A 27,261-nucleotide genomic window follows, 5' to 3' on the forward strand; every position below is an offset into this window, starting at 1 on the left:
ACGTTTCAAATCGGATTGACGCCCCTGCCCAGTGTTGGGTAAAAATAATATTTGCCAAACCCTTTTCTTTTCTTAGAGTATAAACTAGAAATACTTACTTAGAGGTGATTATTCAGTCGTTTGCGTAAACACAGTGGTCGGAAGTGCATGGATGTTCAGTGGGCAACTGAGTTACATCTCTTGCAAGCATTGCGGTATGAACTCAACGTGGCCCGACTCTGCTTATAAACCCACTAGTAGAATACAGCTTATTGCTGGAAGCGGTACAAGTGTATCGAAATCTGTTCAAAGCATCAAATGATTCGTTTAACGCTTCTGCACAGGAGCGTTTTATAAAAGTATGCTTATATTCCACTCAGGATCGGTCGACTTGTCATAATATTTCTGGATATTGTAGAGTGGTCAAAGTTAAAATCAATATGGAGACCTCAGTGGGAATATGGCTGCCACATATCCGGATTCCCATGGACATGTCCTGCATATATTTATTACGTGGTCGTAGATCTTGGATTGATATATTATCATCATAAGTATAATCATCATAATTATCATAATAAAAATATAGTAACAAATACAGTGGAGAAAAATGACGATGGTTTGAGGTTCATTACAGTTGGAAGTGTTGTATTTACAGAGTATGCTCGAATTTGGGCCCACTTTAATGTGAATAAACTTCAAATTCTATGTCTTTTTGACTACGAAGAGGTGGGCCCCTCAACTTAAAGACCCCTCTCCATAGGACGTCACCGCTTGCTTTCCTTCCTTCAGAGCAAAGTATTGATTGTAATGTTAAGTAAGAAATAATGATAGCAGCAGACATGGAACATGACTGACCATAACTTGAATTTCTAGCATTTTTGGGGGCAATATTAAGGTGCAGTTATCGTTATACATGAAATAAATGGCAACTTTACTGAAAATTCTCTGATTTGGTTCTCACATTACGATCTTCCCTGCCTATATCATATACTTCCCGAGTCCCCTGTTTTTCGGCCAAAAACAAGGGAGTTTGAATATCTACCGGAGTTGGTAAATTCTAGCCATACTGAACACTCCTCTGCAAACATTCATGATTCAATACACAGTGTACTATTTTAGTGGTTAAGTCAAATTTGTCTTCACACAGGAATGTATCGTGCTGGTCATTAGAGCACTTTACAATCATACGGTGGCTGGTCAATTAAGAAGGTGGGCTCAAGGAAGAATCCTAATGGCAGTGATTGGGGTAGTTTATGCTATCACGTAACAAATTATTAATGCTGAAGTGAATTTGAGGGGGGCAGTTTTTCTATAGGCAGGCCTGACCGTCATGCAATTGATATCTTATTTTCTTGGAGTGGACATTCAGACCCTCTGGAACCAAGGACATCAGGGCCACATGCACTCCCCCCTTTATCTCCTTTGCATATGTATATATATATATATATTGTAACGTTTACTTAGACTAATATTCGGGGGGGCGCTTAAATATTCCCTACTGAGGACTGGTGGTGGTATGGAAGCAAATGAGGCTTGGATGGTTGTGTGTTAGTAGCGACTAGCCTTAAACCTCGCTATTACATGCAATAACATGACACACTGATAAACGAGCGCTGAGATTTTGTAATCTATTACTACAATCAGCCAAAAAAAACATTGGCACCAAGACCTCAAAATTAAATGTACTTAAACGAAACTGGTTACAAACGAGGTCTCAAGACCGAAGTAGAGTCGTATAACAATACGCACAAACGTGTATGAAAGACGAACACAAATACGACCATAATGATCGGAGCCGGGGCTATTACCAAACCGAACAAGTCTGAAGATCTGATCCACCTGAGCTGATGGACAGATGTCACATGACCTGTAAAACGCCACTGTCCACATGGAAAGCACATGCGGCTAAAATTGGTGACATGTAGCCTGAATAAATAGAGGGCGACAGATATGATGACAAATGGCATCACAATATATATATATATATATATATATATATATATATATTTATTATTAGTATTTATTTATTTATTCAATGAATTTGTAGTATGATAGATATACATTAAACTAATAAAAATCAACACAGTGGCTTGGCTTGCCTCAAACTGGTAACTTTGTATACATTGTCAGATTCAAAGCACCAGGATTGCACCCTTTACATGTGTAATAAGCTCATATTGACAGATATAAGACAAACCCATTAATACGCACTCACACCAGCAGAATCACTATGGCCGAGTCAGCTCAGCCCTCATAAATAATTTTGCTCATACAAGGTAAAACGTGGTCACTACTAGCATACTTCATAGAAAAGCAGTCCCTAATAACTATCAGATGTTTTCTCACACACAGCCATACTGGTTATATATTGGCCTCCTGGAATCATCACTAAGCATTTTTATGAAGTAGAATACTTTTGTATACTGTGCATAAATGTCTTTCTATTGTAACAGTTCAAGGTCATTAAAGAGAGAAAATTATGAGGCAAACATCTCGGTAGTCCAACTATAAAATCTATGTCTTAATGTCACCCATACCACCTTAGATGCCGATCTCATAAGATGCCACAAAGCAAAGTGATTGCCACTGCTATCAGTTACCACGGTCATAACTGACCAAAGAACCATCCGGCACACTGGAGTGGACAAGTCAAATCCAACAAACCCTGCTAAATGTGACAGTATCTTAAAGGGTGTGAAGACTCGCGCAAACTGAAACGTCTAATGCCGGTAATCTGACCTAGTTTCGAATGAGGTGTAACAGAAGTGTTAGACACCACCATTGATCCCAGAAAATACGCACACAGCTTGCTACCTTTGGTAATTAGACACTAGTGTACAGTCAGTACATACAGCTGTGGTCAATACCCACAGCACAGTGTATAAACGATACAGCAATGGACATCTCAGGTCCAGTTACAGATAACAAGGTATCACGTTTTCTTTACCGTCTGCATTTTGTAGCGACAAGCAGAAAACTTCACTTCAGAGGGCGGCACGCGGTTTGGGGCGAGTCTTCAATGTCTTTAAACCACTAGCCTCGAAGCTACTGACAGACTTCTTTACCCTTCCAACTTTCAAGATTTGCAGTGTCTAGTGCAGCTTGCAACTGTACCCAATTGTTAACAGCATGTGATATTTTCTGTCATCCATCTAATTGAAGTAGATAACCTCTGGTCTGAATCTGTTTCATAAAGTTGATATATTTAGCAGCCTTTGAGGTGGTGGCGAGAATGTATTCATCTACTAGAGATTGTCTCGTGATCGACGAATTCAGGTTTCGCTTACGGTAGTTGTACTGGATAAAGTTGAGAAATGCCACCACAAAGTCAAAGCAGTTGTGCCCTAGCTCCACGTACCTGCAAATCGATAAACAGCAACTTATGAAAATTTCATGAACTCTTTTACATTATCCACCTTACTATCATCACAGTTAGAAGCATAAAGTTCAGATAACATCCTATGGAAAATGCATTTCCATGAACAAAATAATTTCCCTTTATATATGTTGTAGTGAAAAATTGCCTTTTGTTTCTTAGATGAATACATTACTTTTTTTTCAGAGGTCATACGTCTCCATCGAGATATTTTTGGGGAACAAAGTCTTATATCTTACATATGAATAAGAGGATGGGGGAGGGGAGGGGGTGTCCATATATAATAATTAGCCTTGCATCAAAATATGATCTCAAAGCACTTCACAATAAAGCACAAACTTGATACAGCCATAAAATTAAATATGACAACAGCAATGAAATAGTCAACATTGAACCAGTGACACAGAAAACGAGGCAATCCAAGCTTAAATGTTTTGAACAAATGACTAAACAATAAAAAAACCAACAGGTCATGAGCCCTATAGTGCACGAAGCCTCATATTGCAGAATGTTCCCGAAAGAGTCGCATTTGCAGAAGTGATTCAAGTACGTACGATTCAATGATGGTGCTGTCCTAATGGGTTTAGAGAGTATACACCTCTCTGTGTCCAATCGGTCAAATGTCCAGGAAAGATCGGTACTACTGAGGGAGCCAGAGTCAGCCATTATTAGTCGTGGCTCAGATAAAGTTTGTTGTAGTCACCATTTGATGGGCCAGGTGTACTACAGTGTGCTGTAATGTATGCACAGGATTGTTGTTAATAGTGACCTTAGACTGGTCAGGGCTATGCCAAAGTGTGTGTGTGTGTATATATATATATATATTTTTTATTTGCTGTTACATAGCGTTTTAGAGCACTTTTGTGGATTTTACGCTTTACAAAATAAATTATACATTTTTTCTTTATTTGCTGTTACATAACATTTTAGAGCACTTTTGTGGATTTTACGCTTTACAAAATAAATTATATATATATTTTTTATTTGCTGTTACATAGCGTTTTAGAGCACTTTTGTGGATTTTACGCTTTACAAAATAAATTATTATTGATATTATATATATATATATACATATATATATATATATATATATATATATATAATATAGTACTTCCATGCTTGACCGTAGACCATGGTTTAAGGCAAACAATTACAAGAATATTGTTTCAATGAAACAGTTTGCCCCCCAGCCCCCAAATTTAAAGTACAAAATTACTCTATCAGAAAAGCAGAAATAGAAAGCATATTCTTGAGAGAATATCCTTACCTCTCTGATGTCCATTCTGGTCTGTGTGTTATCTGTGATAGCTTCTCATCCCAAAGGGTTGCCAATTCAAAATCAGACTTCTCAATGAGAGGAATAACCAGACTTTGGTGCCAGACAGACCTATCATAAGTAACACCCTGCTCGTTAAAGTGACAGAGAAAACCTGCAAAATCGATGGAAATGCGCCGTCACAAAAATTAATGCAACCAATCCTTAGTGTATGACACTTTTTGCTGTCAAGTTTTAGATACTTTAGTTTTAAGGTTAACAAAACAATTCCAAAGATTTATTTCAAAGATTATTCTGTTAGTACCCTGAATTCTTTCTGTTTATAATATTGCATCATAACAAACAGTCTTGATCATTTCACTTCTAAGCACCCTGCATAGGTAAAGTGTGCAACGATCTGCAGTAGAGAAATAGTAACATGAAATCATATTGTATGTACTTACAAGAATGTCCAAATATGCTGTGACAAGATTGATATTAATTTAGCGAACTGTTACTAGATCCAACCCATGTGAATTTCCAGCTAAACTCATATCAAACCAGGTCTTCTTCATATTCAAGTCATACCTTGTTTAATGGGACAGGATGGAAGTGAGTGTCTGTGGGGGTGAGGGTGGGGATGGGATCTGGTGGGGTGAAGTTTTTGCTCCAAATGCTCTATGAGTATTGTCCACTTTGTTGAAAATGCAAAACTTTGGTTTCTAATCAAAGCATAATACAGTATACGAGTTACTGTAGATATTGGAGATATAAGTTGTTCTTGGGGAGGGTGAAGGGAGTGGGGAGGTAGCAGGGGGAAGGGAGTGGGGTAGGGAGGGTGAAAGGAGAGGGGAGGGAAGATGGAGGGAGGGAGGGTGGAGGAAGTGGGGGAGGGAGGAGGGGAGTGTGGGAGGTAGGGTGGAGGGAATGGGGGAGGGAGTGGGCAGGGAGTGGGGGAGGGAGGGTGGAAGGAGTAGGGGAGGGAGGGTGGAAGGAGTGAGGGAGGGAGGGTGGAGGGAGGAAGTGGAGAAGGGAGGGTCGAGGGAGGGAGGGAGTGGGGATGAGGGTGGAGGGAGGGAGGGTGGAGGGAGGGAGGGATTGGGGATGAAGGGAGTGGGGGAGGGAGGGCAGGGAAAGAAGGAACCACATATATAACTCACAGTTTGAAGTTATATCACTGTACCTCTTGAATCTGTTACTCCTGTGTGTAAATTGTCACCATGCTTGTAGTCTCTGCAAAAAAAGAAATATTTGAATGTAAAACAATTCTCACAACAATTGGCAAGAAAATTACTGATAAGTCTTTCTAACCACTGCAGGTTCCAAAGGCATTCATGACATTTTATACTAAAAATATAAAACTTCAGTTTAAATGGCAGAGTAAGGAAGGTCCATGCAAGCACAGATACAGTAATTTCATCCAACGTAGCAAGCTTCAAAACGTATTATAATTCTGCACATTACACATCACATATGTGGAGGTACTACTAATACCACTCTAAACTGTCCTCCTGTAGCATGCTTCAAAGCACTTTTACTGACATTATGAACAGTTCATAGTCTTTATCTGATTTTAATGCTAATACCACTCCATACTGTCCTCCCATAGCATGCTTCAAAGCACTTTTACTGCCAGTATGAACAGTTCATAGTCTTTATCTGATTCTAATGCTAATACCACTCCATACTGTCCTCCCATAGCATGCTTCAAAGCACTTGTACTGACAGTATGAACAGTTCATAGTCTTTATCTGATTCTAATGCTAATACTACTCCATACTGTCCTCCCATAGCATGCTTCAAAGCACTTGTACTGACAGTTTGAACAGTTCATAGTCTTTATCTGATTCTAATGCTAATACCACTCCATACTGTCCTCCCATAGCATGCTTCAAAGCACTTGTACTGACAGTATGAACAGTTCATAGTCTTTATCTGATTCTAATGCTAATACCACTCCATACTGTCCTCCCATAGCATGCTTCAGAGCACTTGAACTGACAGTATGAACAGTTCATAGTCTTGATCTGATTCTAATGCTAAATACCACTCTATAATGTCCTCTCATACCATGCTTAAAAGCACTCATATAGACAGTATGAACAGTTCCTAATCTTTACCTGATTCTAATGCTATATATACCACTCTATACTCTCCTCCCATAGCATGCTTCAAAGCACTCATACTGAAAGTATGAACAGAACTCCTAATCTTTATCTTATTCTAATGCTAATACCACTCCATACTGTCCTCAGTTCTTAGTCTTTATCAGATAGTACTGTGCATCGGGGGTCATCGTTTAAACTGTAGAACTATACTTGGAGATTACCAATTATCCCTTAATTACATCTAGTTCTGATAAAAACACTGTCCTTTTTCAGGATTGTCACCAAAGTTAGAGCCTGCAGGGTGCAATTTAAGCCAAACAACTTGATCCACTCTCTACCCCTGCAGTCACCTGAAACATACAGAGTGTAACTACGTGGCAATGAATGTTTTACATCAAGTAAGATAACTCTAGTCCCTTTGAAAGAAATTCAAGTTTGATCCCAATCAACTTGGAATTACAATTAGTGATTTGATGCATTCATCTCTGCTTTTGATGTCAAAATTTCTCTGTTTTCATCAGATCTAATGTATAAACAGGCACAAAGTGAGGTAAATGCAAAAGAATGTACAGTATTTTGGTCTGAAACGTAGAAAGACATTTACCAGTGTTGTAATAATATGCTCGATAACATACTCAGTTCCGCTTTGTTTTCATACTCACCCCAAGAATGTCCCATTTGTGGGTTTTATAATGATGCTGAAAGGATAATTCGAACTGCTCTTCAGGATTGGTGGATATCTAACAGGAGGTGTGGCCAAGGGCTCATTAGTTAGACTCCTCCCACACATTGGACAGTACAAAGGCAGCTGAAAACATAAAATATTCCCTGATGATTGACAGGAATGCTTAAAGGATAATATCGTCGTGTCCGTCATTCTAAAGAAACAAAAAAAAAAAACAGAAGAATATTAAAGGAATGTAAGAATGTTCATTTTTGAATACATGCATAACAAGTCTTTTGCAAAGGTCAAAGGTCATCACCATTTAAAGTTGAGAGACTGACTAGTGGATCGTTCCATACAAAATCAACCAAATTTAAGAAAAACCTTGGCAGGTCAACTCTTGGATTTGGCTCAGTTTGGCATCATTTGTTGGTGAGTTAGGAAGTTGTGCAAAAGTTTAGGATTCTTGGACTTTTAACTTCTTGAGTTAATACTGATTTTGAGTTGACATCCCATGCCCACTTTTATCTACTGAGGGTGCCTCCAATACAAAGTATCAGTTTCAATCCAAAGTTATTTTCTCACACATGTACTGTACACAAAACTCAATATAGGTGTCTGTTATACAATCATAATAAACTAAGAACACGATGGACACTAGAAATTAAGAAGGGGGATAATAGGTTGTGTATCAAGCTAGAGATCAAAAGAAAAAATGAAAGAAAAGGTAAAACTATAAAAAAATCTTAAACAAGAAAAACAAAGAAATGTTAAAACACTTCTGAAATAAGGCTTTGTGTCTATAACTAAATTAACAAGATAGTATTCAAGTTATTTTGTATGTTTGCATTGTATGTATGTATTTTAGATCCTCCTGCAAGCAGGAACTCGCGAAGAGGCCATCATTGGCTTATGAAAGCCGCAAGCTGACCGAAGTCAGTCTCTTAGATTCATAGTTAACGTCCATAATTATGAATTATCAATAACTCTGTAACTGGACGACATACATTAATCTTGGAGTGACTGGAACTCGGTACCTTATGATTGAAAGGAACTGGCGTTAACCGCTTTAGAAATCCTGAGAGTTCTATCTACAGAAAAAACTTTTAAAATCGGGATTTTTTTTTCCTAATAATAGTTGCAGTACTAGCTGTTTTGGTATTTAATTTTACCGTGAATTGTTCTATAATCTGTTACTTAAAAATAATTCATTGAACATTGCAAATTGCCTATTTACTGGTTGACATGTGATTTAATCTCCTAACAATACCCTTCTACTACCAAGAGTGTTTATGTGACAACTAATATGATAACTGTATGTAATCCAATTAGTGGTGACAAAATAAACAGAATGACAATGCATGGGACATGCATGAAGTCAGTTACTCTGACTGTATGTGGATATTACTAAGAAAAAGTCCTTATTTTCATAAAGTATCAATTTGCCACAAAATACCGCTCCAAAAAGAAATTAACATTTACCAAAGAAAGGTTCATTTCATTATTCTCTAAAATGTGATACCTAGCTGTTTTTAACTTGATTTTTGACTCGGAGGGAACATGGTAAAATAGTCTGTACAAAAAATAAATATAATATATGAACTTTGTTGCTCAGTAATGGCTCATAAATGTTAAGTAGCCTATGTAGAACTAGTGTTACGAAAGCCTTTCATGTTGCAACAATAAATACACTTTGTTGCTCAGCTCATTTACAGTAGGCTCAGTAGCCTACATACATAGGCCAAGCGATACAAAGGTTCCACAGTAATGTGCCTTTCTATTTCAGGGGTCTTGCTCTGGAATACATTTGATGATAATATTAAATATATTGTAACTCTATAGGCTTCTCTAAGATAAAGTACACTTAAAGACTATCACCACTTCAGATGTGTCAATTATATTAAATTCCATTTATTAAGTGTTTGTACAATAAGTGATGCGTAGGTGTATAACTGCCTAATCTTATGATTTGTCCTTTCTTTTGCCCATTGTCCACTTAACAGTCTTTTACAGAACACCATTTCTGGGACAAACTAAAACGAATGACAGCGAATGACAATTGACTTTGTACAGGGTTAATTATCATTTGCGAATGACAGCGAATGACAGCAAATGACAACGAATGACAACGAATGACAACGAAGGACAGTGGTGAGAAGAGATAGAATGATTAACGGAGTGGAGTAAATGCGGTTATTGGTTTTCTGCGCAAAAATGATTTGAGGAAAATCGCATGTTACGTGGTTGCAGGGTTTTGGTGTAATTTACGGATAGAAACCACAGGGAAAGTTTTTGTGTGAGAATGCGCTTGAGAGTGCTGTGCTTTTTACCTCTGTAGATTTATATAGAAAGATAACTGAAGCCGTTTCAAGATTATAGTATTGTTAGTTTCTAACAATTAATATCGAAAAAATGACGTTAAATTTACTTTTTAAATCAGACTTACAATTTCGCTTACTACATGGTGCGTTTTTATCTTGTCCGTACTTTACTAGATCCCTAGATACCCACGAAGCCTGAACTGTGATATCCGGTTGAAGCAAATGTCTGTGCTGTCATTACTGTCATTCGTTTTAGTCAACGCAATATTTTAGTGTGTACAACATATTGTCATTCGTTATGTGTAACGCATTTGTCATTCGTTTTAGTAACACCCACCATTTCTTAATGTTTGTTTAGTAGTTCTGTCTAGATATAATCTTGAGAAGAACTTAGGGAAAATAGCTAGCCTAACAGTCCTTAACACTCTTACACTTCCTTGCCGTATACCAATTCTGTCTAAGTCACTTTCGCCTATAGTGCCTACTGTAGCCTATAACAAAGACTCCCATTTCAAGGCTAGGCCTATGCTGGGATATTTTCTCCAATAACAAGCTTGGTCTGTTATTGTTATAGTAGGCCTATACTAGGAGAATTTGGCTAACCTGCTTCCTTTTGGTCTAAAGACACTACAATTCGCATATGCCTCTGTTTGCAGTGTTTTGGTTGAATTCATTCATGTAGATTCCTGTCAGTCGTAAATTTCTACACTTTAAACTAGCGATTAAAACGAAGGCAGTATGAAAAATACACCGATGATGAGTTTATACTATTAATAGTCACAGTCCAAAGATCAACTCCATGAATTCAAAAGGTAAACATAACCTTTGACCTCAAAATCCAAGACCTTGCGAGATCCCGCGAACGTGCTATTGAAATTCCCGCGAAATCAATTCACACATGTCAACAGTGTTGATAACACGGAACCAGTAGTGTAGTGTAACACTGTGTAGGCGTAGCTTGCCTCCATTAAACAACACACTACAGTTGGCTAGGCCGACATTTCTATTGTTGACGCGGATTTGACCACTAATTTGCGACTGACTTGCCACAGGATGAAGGAGAAGGCAACCCTCTTTTCCTTTTTCTCAAAATTATCATCGAAGAAGTCAACTTCACCAGAAGTTGCAGATGATGCTGGTGTGAAAAAATCTGTGTCTCCGAAGGAAAGCGCAAAGACATCACCAAAACTTACAACTGAAACAACTCAGGAAAAGTTAAAGCTGGTCACAAAGCCAAAAGCCGCAGGTAGGTTACAGTTGCTGAAATACACTTTTATACTAAATTGCTGATTATTTTCATAGCTAACTTCGTATTATAGCCTAACTTGTTTTGCTGGGCTGTTACGGTATCAGCCTCTTAATTTAGTCAAAGCTAGGCTAGGTCTATACTGACACGCTTCAATTTTACAATGGGACCCTACGCTAGTGTAGAATAACCTACATGCATAGTCCTACACCTAACCTAGTGCCAGTGGTATTTGCATACTGAGGGCCTAATTGGTTTAATAGTTTTGTGTTAAAGAGCATACCCGTGCCAAAGAAAGTTAGATGTATTTTGTCTAATGTAGGCTAGGCCTAAGCCTAATTGTACAGTAACCCATTTGAGGTCGATGAAGCCAAAGCTTTCACTTTTCAGGCATTTGAGGTTTTTATTCATTTTAAATATTGAAATAGGATGTACAGTATGCCTCAACTGTACACATTACATTTGTGTAGCAACTTGCCCTTTTGTTTTTCCAATATCATTTATGATAAATATTGCAATATAAGGTACTGTATAAATTGGCCAGGACTTGAACCTATAATCCTTAGATCACAAGTCCACTGCCTTAACCACTTGACCACAACGCCCCACTTGACCATTAATCATCACACACTACCAGAAACGTTGATGTGTAAGGAAACTTCTTTGTTGTCTACTTTCTCTCGCAGCATGTAAATTCAATGAGTTTGAAGTGGTTTGGGCTAAACTGGATGGTTATCCCTGGTGGCCTAGTCTGGTTTGCAACCATCCCACCGCTCAAATCTTCCATAAAGGAGTGAAACGTCCTGAGATCCATGTTCAGTTCTTCGACCAGAGCTCCAGTAGAGCTTGGCTGAGTGAAAGGTTTGTAGAACTTTCTGTGATATAATCAATGTACAGTAAACCCTCGCTCATCAGTGGTGGAGCTAGGGGTATCGGTCAGGAGGGGCAAGAATGGTCTGTAGGGGTGCTTTCGACACTATCTAAGCGGAGCGCCACCACAGGTTGGCGCGTAGCATACAGAAATTTTCTGAGTAAAGATTCTCCCTAGATCGCCGGAAATGACCCTTTCCAGGCCTGGCTAATTTACAGATAAACGAAGAATAAATAGGTGTCATCGCCAAATTACACCAACAAACTGTGACAAATGTCAATAGGTAGATGAGAGCGCAATAAAAAAGTCAATATTCGCCAATAAGTAAAAAGTGGTAAAGAGCTGAAAAGGGCGCCAGCAGTCCATTTGAGTCCATCAGGGGGGCATCCGCCCCCCTGATTGTATGGACGCTCCGCCACTGTCGCTCATGTTTCATGATGTCAATCTGACCTTAATTCATATAACTTTCTGGAGCAGTGTAATCTTGACCAAATGGATTAATTATTCTTAGAGGTTTGTGTGGTACAGAAGGACACTATAACATTGTATTAGATTTTAATGGTCTGAGTAGTAGGATCTATAGACCATGTGTAAAGAAAGTATATGAACTACAGACTTTGGATACAGTTAGTAGGAACTACAGACTACCTGTATATAGTTAGTAGACTCTACAGACTTTATATACTGTACTGTACAGTAAGTAGGAAATGCAGACTTTATGTAAAGTTAGTTGGAAATACAGACTTAATATAAAGTTAGTAGACTTTATATAAAGTTAGTTGGAAATACAGACTTTATATAAAGTTAGTAAGAAATACAGAAGTCCTATATACAATAAGAAGTGAACTACAGACTTTATGTGAAGTTAGCAGGAACTACAGACTTTATATTAAGTTAGAAGGGAACTACTGACTTTATGTAAAGTTCGTAGGAACTACAGACCTAACAAAAAGTAGAGGGAACTACAGACTTTTTGATAAAGTTTGTTTCTTGGTAGTGCTATATTTACCGGCTTCAATTTGGAATTGATTCACAAATAAAAAGAAAAAAAACAAACAGAAAAGGAAGGAACAAAGACAAGTATGAGCTTAAATATTTGGGGAAGGGAAATCACAGTAAATATACTATTTTACATGATTCCTCTGCCAGGGAACTCCCAATATCGCATAGCAAAATGCTTTGCAAAATCATAAAAAATTCTATGTACATACAAAAGTAGCAATGTATAGCAGGTTTGTAAATAGGAAACATAGCACAGTATGTATACAGTAAAGTCAAACATTCATAGACTTCAATACTGCTACACTAATTATTAACGCTAATTTATCCCCTGTCTGCTTCAAATTTAATCCATGGTGGATGTTGGTGGTGGCTTCTGTTTCTGCAAGACAAGAAATATTCTCGGATATTTGTAGGGAAATACTACATTTGGGTTAACTTGAAAATGGTATGGAAATGCAAACCTCTAAACCCTGTTGTAGGACATCAGGCATTTTACAAAAAAAAGGGGGAGGGGGGAATCTTAAGCCCCCAAAAATATTTTTAAAAAATCATGAAAAAACCATAAACCCTCAAAACTGTCGCACACAAGACACAACACAAATACTAAGATATTCCTGATTTATTCCTTGCAACATTATTGTATTTAATGGAACTCTTGCCAATATGTCTTTTAACAGAAATGCTTTTGAACTAATATTTTCTCTTTAATACTCATCTGTTCTTATCAAATTAAGCTCAACAATAACTTTCCAAAGTGTTCGTAATCTCAATCTTATCTGTAAGTAAAGGCAATGTTCATAAAGTTTAATCATTTTCAAATTTATTATTTTTTATGATGACTTGTTTTTCCTAACATAGTAACATTGCGATTGTAACAGATCTCACAGCGTTGTTTATGTCAGGAAGTCTTTAATCGTTGTTTGTTTGGCGCAACGCCATGGAATGGAATGTGTCACGACAGTAATATGTTTGTTATTTTTGCAAATATGTTTACCTCATTATTTCTAGCTCAATTGTTTAATTGACTATTGTGCCTTCAGAATTATTTACACATTGGTTTGAAACAATGTTAGCTATTTCCAGGAAGAAACCTGCATAGTTTCAAAACAAATAAATGATTTTCTCTTAAAATGATTGAGAATGTGTTCCAAGAGAGCTTTGATTATCCACACATCTAGCTTTGTGTATCTACAGTATATATAATCTATAAATCCTTTTGAGTGATTTTGTAGACTTGCACATGTGTATTCTGAGATTTGATAATAGTTTTTTGAAGTAACAGACCTTCAATACCCATTATCCCCTTCATCTCTTCTGAGAAATAGAAAAGGAAAGTAACTCAATTATTAAGAAAAAACAGCAGGAACTTGTCCTACAGCAGTACATATACAAAAATACGATAGAAATTATGAGGGTTCTTTCAATACTGCTTGTTTGTTCACACCTCTCAAAGTACTTAGGAATAATTTAGTGAAAAAATACTAAAATACCAGTGCACTAATGCTCTACTACCCGCAAGGGAGGCGGAAGCACTTTTAATCTGGGGGGGCACCAACCTCAAAGGGCACTTTGCAGAAATTTGATTTGACTGATGCAGCCTTATATTTAGTACCCTTTATACGTAACTCTTATTGTAGTATCTTATTTGGGTATACACATCACTCCAATGCCCCCCCCCCCCCCCAAGGAAAAATGCATAGTAGTACTGCAATATCCAATGTGCAAATTGGGAAACAGGGAACAAGTTTTCTTTCGAGACAAAATGAGGTGAAATCATGCTAATTGCTAAAGTAGGAATCTGCCGAATTAGAGTTTATTTCTTGTTAAGAGCTTAAAAATATTTCCATTCGAAATAGCTTTGAGTTTGACTCACACAATATAGTTAGGGGCGTAGCCAGGATTTGCAAAGTTGTAGGCACAACTATCTGTGCGGAGCGCCAACATCGGATTTCGTGGAGCGTACCAGAAAATTTTTGGTTTTACAAACCCCCCAGATGGCTGGAAATGGCCCTTCCCTAGTGTTCATTCTGGTTCCCTGGCCTCTTGCTAACTTGAGACAACTCATTCAATATCACTTTTAATTTAAACCCAAAAAACAAACAAGTTAAAATAGTACTGTACGTAATTCAATACTACATAATGTATTTAAAATGAACAAGGTACATGTACAGAGTAGTCTTACTTTCCAACTTCTGATACTTGTAGATACAAAGATAGGCCAGAAATGTCTTTGTTACAACTATAGCCTGTAATTGTCTTTGATACAACTGTAGCTAGTAAATGTTTATCGAAAAGGCTGTTTTGGAACTTGGAATGCCAGTCGTGACAACACAGGCAACAAAGTGCTGCAGCTCTATATAAAGTCTGTTAATCAACGATAGGCCCGGGCCTACAGTGCTACATACTGGCTACACCCCTGATAGTTCTAAATTAGGATTAGATCTCTTACTGAAATATCGCTGACCTAATAAGGTGATCAAGGGTACAATTTTTATGTAGAAAAAGGGCACATTTTTAACCTGAGGAAAAGTGGGGGGCACGTGCCCCCTGTGCCCCCCCCGGTTCCGCCGCCCTTGACTACTCCTAATTTGTTACCCGAATCCTTTAAATTTGTTATTGAATGTGTATGTTCCTTTTCTTTGACTTTGTACGAAGTTAAAAAATGTTTCGAAAGCTACATATTTTTAAAATAACAGGTTAATTGAAAGAAACAAATGCAAATTGAAATTAACGAACTTGTTTAGGGATGCACCGGATATCCAGTCCGGCCGGACTAACCGGCCGGATAGTAAGCAATTATCCGGTTCCGGCCGGATATTTTTCAAAATCCGGCCCGATCTTTTTCAAAATCTGGCCTGAATTATTCCTTAAAAAGGTGTTGGTATTAACTTAAATCAATGTAAACTATTTCCAAAAATTAATAAAAACATTCAAAGTAAGGAAAACTTAATTTAATTTTCTCAATGGTTTGACCCACTGTTTCTAAAGATCAACCAAAATAATACAACTACTGTAATAATATGAAGCTATATACAACAAATACAGTTTGCAGTAAAATCATTTCTTGCAGCCTTCATCAGTTTAATATTGTGCTAAAAATTTGTTACCAAATAATGAATAATAAAAGAAAATTCTAATTCCAGATAGTAGTGTTATTACAACAATTAAATAATCTTTTCATTCAGTATAAAGTATGAGATTTGTGAAATGTAGCTTCCCATTTTAAAACAAACTTCATAGGTAGTATGCAGTATTTTTCCAGCAAACAAATTTACATACTGTACTGTACTGTATCAAGCTTGTCAACAATTACTGTATATTGTAATTATTTTATTAAAGAATGTAGATTACACCACTTCAAGTCATATTTAATCTCATAAATGGGGTCTTAATTTCATCTTCTTTATAATGTATGCGTTTACCTCACCTAAGATTTGCTCCTTGTTTCATACTTCTACTTCTTATTAATGATTTTCTTCTGTGTAATGAAAAAATCCGGTTCCGGCCGGATTTCATGTGTATACTATCCGGCAAAATCCGGTTCCGGCCGGATCCAAAAATTTGGATCCGGTGCATCCCTAAACATGTTTGAACATGGAAACATTGTCAGAGAAAAATACACTTGATATATAATAGCATTCAATTTGCAATTTATTGAAAATAGCTATACCAGAAGGTAAATAGACAAATTTCTGGGTACCCGGATACCCGACGGGTAACAGCCTCGGGTACTGTACCTGGTTCCCAATTTTTGGTACCTGTGTAAACACTTAAAAATTCGATAGAAATGATGAGGGTTCTTTAACACTGCTGGTTTGTTCACACATCTCAAAGTACAGTAGGAGTAATTTAGTGAAATATGCAGGACACTCATCTTTAACTCCATTAAACAGGGAGTAGTTTGTACTATTGCAATTAGTGTAGAAGTGTTGAAAGATGCATGGATGTCTTTTTCTTGCAGTAAATTATATACCAAACCTGCTACAGTATGTTAACATCTTTCCACTTAAATGCACAGCAACTTGCCCATGTTAGGATGTAATATGAGATGTATATTACGCTGTTATATTCCTCATCCTTTGAAGGAAATAGATCTATTGTACTGTATGTTATTGTTGATTCAACTCAGTGGTCTCAACTTTTGCCCAGAGTTTAAGTACTGTCACCCCACAATGGTTCGTCCCCTCTGGCCAACCCTCTGTACCTCATTCCTCTCCTCAATTCTTCCACCCAATTGCCTCGTTGTTAGTTTTTCAAAAACTTTTCAAGATTTTCATGTATTTTAGTAGACACTGCTGACCATCCCTTTGTCTTATTTTCTTGTGTTTCTCTTGTTTAAGGTGCCTATACTTTTGTACATGTACCAGTTGTGCGAATTGTTCTACATGTGTTCATGACTTCATGTCTTTGTTTTTAAAAAGATATGTCGAGAAATATGAGGGCAGTACCGCCAGAGAGTGTCAGCCAGGGGGACGTTTCTTTAATCAGAAAGCTCACATCAAGGAGTCGCTCCGGTCGGCGGACAAAGCGATGAAGATGTCTCCAGATGAGAGGAAGGACCTCGTCCTCTGTATCCCGTCTGACGAAGAAAGTGAAGATGAAGATGACATGGACGTCGTCGATGGTATTGCAAATGCTTCCTTTCAAATTTATTTCTTAATTTGGGAAGAGGAAGGAAGTTTTAGCAAAGTACTGTAGAACAGTGATTGAAATAACTGGCCTAATTAGGATTACGTTTCTTGGGTTAAATTTACAGTTGTCGCCAAAAAAATGTCTTTGTTCAGTTTTCAAAGATTTTTCTGTCGGTTTTTATGCTGTCGAAATTCACAACTTGTATAAATTTAAAGTTGTTTAATCTCAAAGAGTTCCCACAAGTCCCCCATTGAGGCAGAGAGTCTATAAATTAAAAGTCTATAATTTAAAAATAAAAAGTCATGCCCTCTATCATGCATGACCTCTCGCTGGAATAAAATGAGCTGAGGCAAAACTAAACCCTTTTGCTCTTAATTTTTACAATATTTCAAATATTTCAAACCTTGTTTTTTATTTCAGGCTCAGATGGCAGCTCTGACTCAACTGAAGAAGCAGAATCTAAGAAGAGAGCGCAGTCTAGACCTAAACGAGCCGCGGGGAATAAGGCTAAAAGAAGGAGAGTGGTGGCCATGCCATCAGACAGTGAAAGTTCAGGTACAGTTAAAATTAAGGACAATTTGGGAATTATTCTCTAAGTTTTTGTTGAGGTTGTTTGCTTGACAACATTCTTCCTTTAAAACAGATCTATCTTCAAACTAGCCTTTAATGGTTGATTTTGTTTCGGTGTGTCGTTTGAGTGGCAAGTAACATTCCAGCTAGACAAACTCGACAAAGAATGCTAAAATGTAAGATACCACCATTTATTTACATTTCCAGTAAACAATCTTTAATTGTAAAATAACTAATTTTGAAGTATTTTAAGCTATGATTAGACTGTTAAACCAACCATATTCATGTTTTACACAACTGGAATCTAACAAATTTGGACTAGTAGTCTTTTTAAAAGCATTTCAATTAGAATCAAGATACTGAAGTCACGTTACAACATTATAATCAGAGTCTAGTATCAAATATAGCAAGAAGGTCATGAATATTTGGAAATATCGTGTAAATAATTTCAAAGTAATCAGGTTTTCAATTATCTTTTCAAAGATGTTCTGGTTTCTGAAGTTGATCGTATTAATCGAATCTGTTCACGTTAAGTTTAAAGTCCGTCCTACACCTGTTCCTAGATTGTTAATAGATTGACATACAGTACAACAGTTGAAGTTTCCTTTCGTCCTTTTTCAGGGGAAGAATTCAAACCCGAAAGTGACGATGACGACCATGAATCTGAAGGGAGCAGTGGCGTCGATGAAAAAGACATCACTGAGTCTGAGACTGATCCGGATACACCTAAGGTAGTATTCATTGCTACCATAGCAACATTATCTCGTTACTATAGCAACATTACTCCATTCTCAGTCTTTGTTTGATTGGTCTATTGCTCCTGATTCTGTTTTGTGATTTAGAAGAGCTATTGATTCTTTTAGTTTATGTCTCTTACTGTCTAGAGATTAGCAACCTCATTCGTTGCTACCATAGCAACATTATCTTGTTACTATGGCAACCTTATTCCATGCTCAGTCTTTCTTTGATTGGTCTATTGCTCCTGATTCTGTTTTGTGATTTAGAAGAGCTATAGATTCTTTAGGTTTATGTCTTACTGTCTGTAGAGATTAGTAACTTCACAAAACTCTGTGAATCATCGAGCAGGGTTTTCGTTAGTAGCCGGGACCCGGGTCAAATGACCCGCCTACTGCACGTACATGGCCCTGCTACTTTGCGTTGCTCAGTAAAAAAAAAAAATTTTTTTTTAAAAATGACGAAAAAAATCAAGAGGAATAAATACCCACAACCAGGTCAGGTGTGATTGAAACTTCAACGTGAATTTGTTTTGTGTTTGTGAAAAATAGGACAGAAGAAAGGGGTGATTTGGAGGGGGCAATATCATTGACCAAACAGCTGTATATTGCACCATTTTGCATCTAGAGACTTTTTAAATTCCAATTTTCCGGGGGCACCCCCTCCCCTTAGACCCCTCCCCCATGTCCACGTACAGACAGTCCCGCCTACTTTTCAACTTGACCCACCTACTACATTTCTTAACAAAAACCCTGTCGAGGGCTTATATATTTTATCTCTGGAGAATAAAGCAAACATCTACTTAGCACCAAAATATATCCGAGCCGAATAATGGTCTCTCACTTTCAAAATCAAATTCCCAAGCGTTTTAAAACCACACTGGACGCATTTCTCACACTGATACAGGTACATCTTATCAATATCTTTTTGATGACTGCTCATTTTGTCTGTAATACTTTGGAGAGTCAGACGCTTTAGGAAAGTAGTTTTGAAAACTGTAACATGCTGAACTTTTGAGGCAGTACGGATGAGCTATTAGCAAAGTCAAGGTCAAAGGTCATTAAGATTGCCCCTAAAATATGCTAGAGAGTCAAAATAATGGTCACTGAAAGCTTCGATTTTGCCACACATTTGACTGGTAAGTCTTATTTGCTTTTGGCTTTGCTAAGAAAACATCTTAAATGTCTAAGTATTGAACCTTCCTTTATGTCTGGAAATAAGTCAAAGGATCATAGCCTCCAGGCAAGGACTTCTGAAAACTTGGGGGGAAATTGCGATTACCTTTAAGAAGGACTGTACTAGAAGGTTACTTGTGGTTACCTTTAAGAATTCCTGGAAGGTAACTTGTGGTATAAATACATTTAAGAGTTACTGGAAAGTAACTGTTAAGGTATGATGAGGCGGTGGGAATTGTCAGTTAGTATTACTTCTTGTAATTGTGCTCTTTTATTGGAATCAATTTACAGATAAATTGATATGTGAGGTGTCCCCACCCACCACCTTGACACCTCTCCTCATCCTCACCCCAATCCCTCCATTCAAACCCACTTGCTTTCGGTGTATTTCAACGTACTACAAATCTACCCCAAAACTTATTGAAGGTTATTGTTGCCCCGCAGAAAGCAAAGAAGAGGAAGCGTGGATCTCAGAGCACCCCGCAAGTCGACGCTTCCGGCAGAAAGATTCGCAAAGTGCTGGCTCCATCATCCACACCTGCCAAGAAAGTTGCTGCTGACATTTTTAGTCCGTCTCGGAAGCCGTCCACCCCATCAACTCCTGCAGTAAGGACTGCTCCTTCATCAACACCTGCCAAAAAAGTTTCTGCTGACTTTTCCACTCCTTCCAGCAAGCCATCTACCCCATCCCGCAAGCCATCCACCCCATCCCACAAGCCGTCCACCCCAGCTCGCAAGCCATCCACCCCATCGACTCCCGTCGTGAGTTCTGCGACGAAATCGAAGCTGTCAGCATTTCACGCAACTGATGTAAGTATTGAATTAAAGGATCTTTGGCGACTGGTTGTGGTCAATTAATTGTTCTCCTGTCTGGTCTATCTCCTCTTTATAATTGAACTTTCATATCTACACCTCCTCAAATTTAGAATGTTCCCTCATTAGACCTTCTAATGTCTTTTTCATGTGCAAAAATGTTCACATGCGGAATGACGTAGGATTTTGGATGCTCCAGATATCAGAAATGAACTCACACGGAATAAACTCAATACTTGTAATATGTTCAACGTTTTGCCAGTACTGAAAGTTCACAAGCAATTCAGTTTCTTAGTGAGGCTAGTTTATTTATTTCAACCAGGAAATGCCTAAAATTCTGATAATAATCATTCTGTCGATTATTCAAAGGAACTGTCTTTGAAATGAAAGAGTTGTGAGAATCAAGTGAAATCATTGATTACTTTGCTCGTCAATCTTTTATTTGATGAATACATCCAGGATGGTTGGTGACTTAGTATCATGAATCACAAGATGATGTTGAGTAGTCATGGTAACGAACCGAAAATTTGGTCCTAGGTACCCGCTTACTAATTCCGGTTGGTCCTCCCCCTCTTCCCCCCTGTTACCCCAAACATTACTGATTAAACCTAAAACCCAACTTGGCCTATACTAAAGGCATACCTCAATCTTCTATTTGATGAGTACATCTAGGAAGATGCTTAAGTTTCGTGAATTGAAAGATGCTGTTGTGTGTACTATAACTCGCTAGGTTTGGTAATTATATAGTCTGAAATAATGTGTAAACTTAAAAGATATGTTTAGCATATCATGATGTTTTATCTTTAATGTTTACTTTGATCTTTATCATGTTCATTATGTTTGGTTTATGTTTTTCCAGTATGTAAAGTTCTGAGGGTGTAGTGCTAAACAAATGTCAAGATTTGTTGCAGTTTTTATACGTAAAACTATATGATTTTTGTACAGTTTTCTCAGTATTTTAGTTGTAACCAAGTTGAAAGACACAAAAACTGCTATGCAAAATAACATCAATGCTAAATTACTCTCTGGCTTTATAGTCCCTAAAGAAGTTTGATTCTAACTTTCTGTACATCGGTCGTGTTAAGTTACCTTAAAAAATTGTTTCTTGCAAATTGGATTGGCTAATGTAAACAATATTGTCGAGTATTAACCAAAGGATGGATTAAGATTCATGAGACTATTATTTTTGGCACTCAGCCAGGAATAATTTATGAATTACACTGAATGGGAAATGTTGGATTGCCCAGGAGACTTTCTCATATTAGTTTATTAATGATATATGCAAAAATGAAATTTAAAATATATATACTGTATATAATAATAATAATATCAGATTTATGTGATGGTTTAGCTTTCACATTCTTTCAGATTTGTTGGAATCTTTAAAGATTCATAGAACAGAAAAAGCCAAGCTTCTAAGATTATTGCACGCAGTTGGGACAATTTTTGCTATAATCAGTGTTATGTCTCGCTTCAGAGCACTCGTATTGTCAGTACGAGCAGTATGACTATCATGTTCAAATTCTATCAGATCAAGGTTAGGAACTGTTTGTACTGACAATACCAACGCTTTGAGAGCATAATATTGGTATCCAGTTGAGAGAGGTATTAGCAATTAGGAAATTGCCCCAACTGGCTGATAATTGTTGCCAATTTTTGAATATTTACTCTGATAGTTATTTGATCATTCGAATATTCTTCAGTGCAATTGGCCAAGGTTAACACTGACTATTTAAATATTCACAAAAATATTCATGAATGGGAACTTTCTGGAATCTCTTTATGTTGTATATGCTTGGTCAGTGCTGCAGGAGAGTTAACAGAGCAGCTAGTCAGCCTATGATTGGTGGTAATGTGGAGTGATGTGCATTGTGAGGTCACATGTCACAGAAGGAAAACTTCAATGGATCTTACACTGGAAAATAATTCAAACTGCAATTCTGTCCTGTCTAAAATCTTGTTGACAACTGTGTCTTTGAAATGGTTCTGTTTGCAAGGAGTAACTGTCTGTTACTTGCTGTACCAAGACGTAGAATAAGTAAGTAATTTTTTTTTGTCTTCTGCAGGTGTCAACTCCGTCTAAAGTAACAGATTCTGAACATGAAAGTTACCCACACAACAAGTTGTCATGGTTACAGCCAGATAACCTGAGGTTGGTAATTGTGTTTACTAATGCAGGGTTACTCTTGCCATGTTATTGTCACCATGTTTATTAATTATTAACTAAGTATATATCAATGGTAGCAGCAAGATTAGGTACACCATTTGCACCATATCAATGTAGCCATAGTAGCAGCAACGTTATATGAACACCATATACACCATAGCCATGTATATACATATATAGTAGCAGTAAGGTTTTGAACACCATTTATATAGATATAGTAGCATCAAGGTTATGAACACCATATACCAAAACCATTAATACGTATATATAGTAGCAGCAAGGTTATGAATATCATGTCCTCAAACCTTTTATGTATCTGCTTTGCTTAACAGCAAGTATACTAGTCTTACTAGAATATTACTTTAATGTATAAAGGACAGATTTTAACTGCCATGTCATCTTCCATTCTACATATTACATCATTTAATATGGAATGCTCTATCAAGACAAACATTCATGGTGTAATATTTTGTCCTCATGAAGACTAGGTGTTTGTGTTAACTTAAACTCCATTGTTTTATTAAAACCCTCACATATATAACTGATAGTAAATAATGAAAGGGCACCCAAATATTGCTTCATACATCTTGTCAGGAACTATTTTTTTTCCATTTAAATAACATAATTTGAACATTGGATTGAAGCCTCGGGGTATTAAACCAAATACCTAAGATTAACTTATTATAGCTGCAGAGGCCGGCAAGTATTTTATTTTAGTTATGTAGACCGATACTTTTCTTGATTTCAGAGATGCAAAAGGTCACCTCAAGACAAGAGAAGACTACGACCCTCGAACTCTCAAAGTACCGCAGAGTTTCCTGGACAAATGCACTCCTGTAAGTTTTCTTTCAAATTTCCCCGTACACTTCTGAAATTGTAACAGTCTTCAAGGATGGTTGACATGGTTAAGGTCCAAGTCTTCAGCAAAGGCACCGTCCAAAATCCTGCATACAAGCCTGTTTTTTTACTACAAGTTAAAAAAGAAATCTTGCATCTACAATCTTTGTTTTCCTTGCAGAATTCTTTTTACTATCATTGCAAAACTCACAATTGGTGACATGTTGTATAAAAACTTGCCCAAGTAAAGTCCTCTGCAGAAACCGAAAAATTTTCTCTTCTGTCAGGGCTCAAGTTTTTTAGTTAGTTAACATCTAAAGAAATCTGAAAGTTTGAATGTGCCAACTTCTGACAGCATTTTACATTTAACAATTTCAGCAGATGTTGCATTGGAATATACATCATAAAGGTTTCCTACTCTTCACATTCTATGGTCCTTCGACTCTCTAGGCTACCCGTTAATCTACTAAGGTCAGCCTTGTATATCTAGTCACAATTATAACGGCCATCCACGTATAGGTACAGAAGGCCAATAAAATGCAGTGACTGAGTTTCATTGAAAGAAGTTTTCAACATGCTGGTAGTAGCACACAGTTTTCATATCTCTGAGCCTATACCTCAGTTACTTAATGGAAAAATATATCGATAACTTGAAAGGTCTGTTGAACTGCGGATGAAACAGTATATTCATAAAAAATAATAATTTCTTGCAATCAAAACTTTGTGTCCTAATTGTTCATGGCAGGATGTGGGAGTGGGGAGGGGGGGGGGGACATCAAAACCATGCCCGTGGATTTCCAAGAATGAATATGGTCACTGTACTTTGAGCCAGCTAATCAGAGCACCAAATAGGCCTTGTCTACTCTGTCATCATTCAAGATTCTCTTAAATATTTTTGTCTCTTTCAGGCGATACGTCAGTGGTGGGATATAAAGGCTAAACATTTTGACACTGTGCTGTTCTTCAAGGTACTTATGTCATTGATCATCTTTATTCATGATTCATTGATCATCTTTATTCATAGTTCATTGATCATCTTTATTCATTGTTCATTGATCATGCTTATTCGTGATATCATTGATCATCTTTATTCATGATTTCATTGATCATATTTATTGATATCATTGATCATATTTATTCATGATTTCATTGTTCATCTATTCATGGTTCATTGATCATATTTATTGATATTGATCATCTTTATTCATGATTTCATTGTTCATCTTTATTCATGATGTTATTGATCATCTTTATTCATGATTTCATTGATCATCTTTATTCATGATTTCATTGATCATATATATTCATGATGTCATTGATCATCTTTATTCATGATTTCATTGATCATCTATATTCATGAATTCATTGATCATATATATTCATGATGTCATTGATCATCTTTATTCATGATTTAATTGATCATCTTTATGCATAATTTCATTAATTCATTAGTCATTTTCATCATGATTTCCTAGATCATATTAAAGTAGGATGTACTTTCTTTCTTGTAATTGTAACATTAGTAAATGTGATTAGTTGTTAAAGTAGTTGAAAGTGTTGTTGTGGATACAATTTTATATATGTAGAATGCCCATTCAGTGTTTTCACTCTGTTACTAAGTTAGGTGTGTTAGCTGGGTAAAGAGGCCCCTGCACAGCCTAACCAGATGTTTGTCATACACTACATGCATTTCAATGCAAGTTTGTGTTGTGTTGTTCTGAAGCCTATGCAATCATGATGGTTATTGTGTTTGTGCATATTGGTGAGTTTATGATGCACTGCTCAAGAAGAGAAATGGCTGAATTTATACTTAATATGCAGATACCCCATTTACAGTAAATTTTGAATTCTTCCATGATGGGATGTCGAATTGCTTTGTAGAGGTTCAAAGTCTGATAAAGTTGCAACTACAGTATCTTACAAATTGAGTCTTGGATGAACCTCATTTAGTTTGTGGATGCCCCATTTAGATTAGATATAACGCTTTTGGGGGTTGGAGTTCAAATTCATTTGTGGTAATCAGAGTTCAAAGTATAGGTCACTTTTGTGAACAAAATATGTCAAGAACAGACAGAAACTTTGATGGTACTTCATATTCTGGGTGCTTTATATTGGTTTGTTGAACTATGTTTGCTTCAGACACTCTCAGAGGTGTGAGCAAAGGGCAAAGTATGGGGTGAAGTAGAGAAGGGTGATGGCCTTATCAGTGTCATAAAGAGCAAGATAAATGCTTTTCAAATTTTCTCTTTTGTAGATGGGAAAATTCTACGAACTTTTCAACATGGATGCCGAGGTAGGAGTGAAGGAGCTTGGCTTAATTTACATGAAGGTAAGAACAAATCTTCTGATTGGTTTGCTTATTTCATGGAGTACTGGTTGCACTGCTGAAGATTGACTCTCATAGAAAAATAACCAGATTGGTTAAGGTTGGGTGTCACAAATTAATCTTGAGGGCCAGAGAGAAACTACCTATTGAACCGTCTGCGACCCTTGAGGATGCAGGGCAAATTTTTAAGAAATTTCGCTAGTTCTGCATCGGACAACCAGTACTTACATTTTGGTTAACTAGTTGGGCTATTAGTTACAAACTTGATTGTCCTAAAATGTATAGCAAAAGTTAAACAGTGACCATTACTAAAGGTTGTACACTGTAGGAGAGATTTGTAGGTTGGTGAATAGGACACCAATATGTACACTGTAGGAGAGATGTGTAGGCTTTGTGGATAGCTAGACACCAGTATGTACCCAGTAGGAGAGATGAGTAGGTTGGTGAGTAGAACAATAATATGTACACTGTAGGAGAGATGTGTAGATTCATGCTTAGAACACCAATATGTAGACTGTAGCAGAGATTTGTAGGTTGGAGAACACCAGCTTTGGGCTGATGGCAATTATCCTTTTATCTATTGGGAGGGGGGAAAGGGGTAGTTAGTTACAATGCAATTGAATTTGATGTTAACAACTGGACCTCCGCTGGACAACCTCTACAGCTGATTTTGGTTGTTCAGACAAGAATTTGGTGGTCTAGAAATACTCAATCAAAAGTGGACCCTGTCTAAAAAAGCAAATTCAAATTTGAAACCTAATGTTAGGTTTTTAATGAATAACATGGGTTTGTTTCCTCATTTTTAGCATTTTCTGTCATGTGTTTAATATAATTTTTTAATCAACAATCCCTTTATGTTGTATAACCACATGTGATTGGTCTGTCAGTAAATTAAAAATTAGATTTATCAATCAATTTTTCATAAATTTTATTGAGACCTAGTTTTATTAATAATTAGCCTCGAAGTTAGTTCTATATTTTATAACGATAAGCAAGCCACATGTTAATGAGGTAGAAGATGGATGGCTTGTAACTTACATTCATACATCCAGTGGTTATCCAATTTACAGTTTTAGTTTGTTTTGAACTTTTAATAGTTTGGAAGGCCTGTTCAGGTGGGAAAACTTTTTTTTTTGCCTGGGTGATAAACCTATCTTGCTTGGACCAGCTCTGGACTTGAACCA

The 27,261-nt window shown here is 37.0% G+C and overlaps 2 protein-coding genes across 3 annotated transcripts in view; one reads left to right on the forward strand and one right to left on the reverse strand.

Annotated features, from left to right (window-relative positions):
- Window positions 1-586: 586 nt before the first annotated feature.
- Window positions 587-10,509, reverse strand: LOC139984204 (MKRN2 opposite strand protein-like). 2 transcript variants are annotated; one of them, XM_071997997.1, is made up of 5 exons: window positions 10,307-10,509; window positions 7,381-7,596; window positions 5,794-5,843; window positions 4,623-4,785; window positions 587-3,337 (listed from the first exon to the last, which is right to left on the reverse strand). In XM_071997997.1, exons 1-5 carry the CDS (start codon window positions 10,375-10,377, stop codon window positions 3,124-3,126), a joined length of 714 nt encoding a protein of 237 aa, XP_071854098.1. In that variant the 5' UTR covers window positions 10,378-10,509; the 3' UTR covers window positions 587-3,123. The 2 variants fall into 2 exon arrangements, with proteins under 2 accessions (XP_071854098.1, XP_071854099.1); XM_071997998.1 differs by lacking the exon at window positions 10,307-10,509 and adding an exon at window positions 10,135-10,273.
- A 111-nt stretch (window positions 10,510-10,620) lies between these two features.
- The window catches only part of LOC139984203 (DNA mismatch repair protein Msh6-like), a 43,843-nt gene continuing 27,202 nt past the window's right edge, over window positions 10,621-27,261 (forward strand). The window contains exons 1-10 of the mRNA XM_071997996.1: window positions 10,621-10,949; window positions 11,636-11,810; window positions 17,244-17,446; window positions 17,875-18,009; window positions 18,646-18,755; window positions 20,379-20,744; window positions 22,814-22,899; window positions 23,663-23,750; window positions 24,660-24,719; window positions 26,006-26,080. Coding sequence (XP_071854097.1) covers window positions 10,757-10,949; window positions 11,636-11,810; window positions 17,244-17,446; window positions 17,875-18,009; window positions 18,646-18,755; window positions 20,379-20,744; window positions 22,814-22,899; window positions 23,663-23,750; window positions 24,660-24,719; window positions 26,006-26,080 — 1,491 coding nt within the window. The 5' untranslated portion in view covers window positions 10,621-10,756. The remainder of the gene's footprint in view (window positions 10,950-11,635; window positions 11,811-17,243; window positions 17,447-17,874; window positions 18,010-18,645; window positions 18,756-20,378; window positions 20,745-22,813; window positions 22,900-23,662; window positions 23,751-24,659; window positions 24,720-26,005; window positions 26,081-27,261) is intronic.

The sequence above is a fragment of the Apostichopus japonicus genome, chromosome 17, assembly GCF_037975245.1.
Source record: "Apostichopus japonicus isolate 1M-3 chromosome 17, ASM3797524v1, whole genome shotgun sequence".
Taxonomy (NCBI): Eukaryota; Metazoa; Echinodermata; class Holothuroidea; order Aspidochirotida; family Stichopodidae; genus Apostichopus; species Apostichopus japonicus.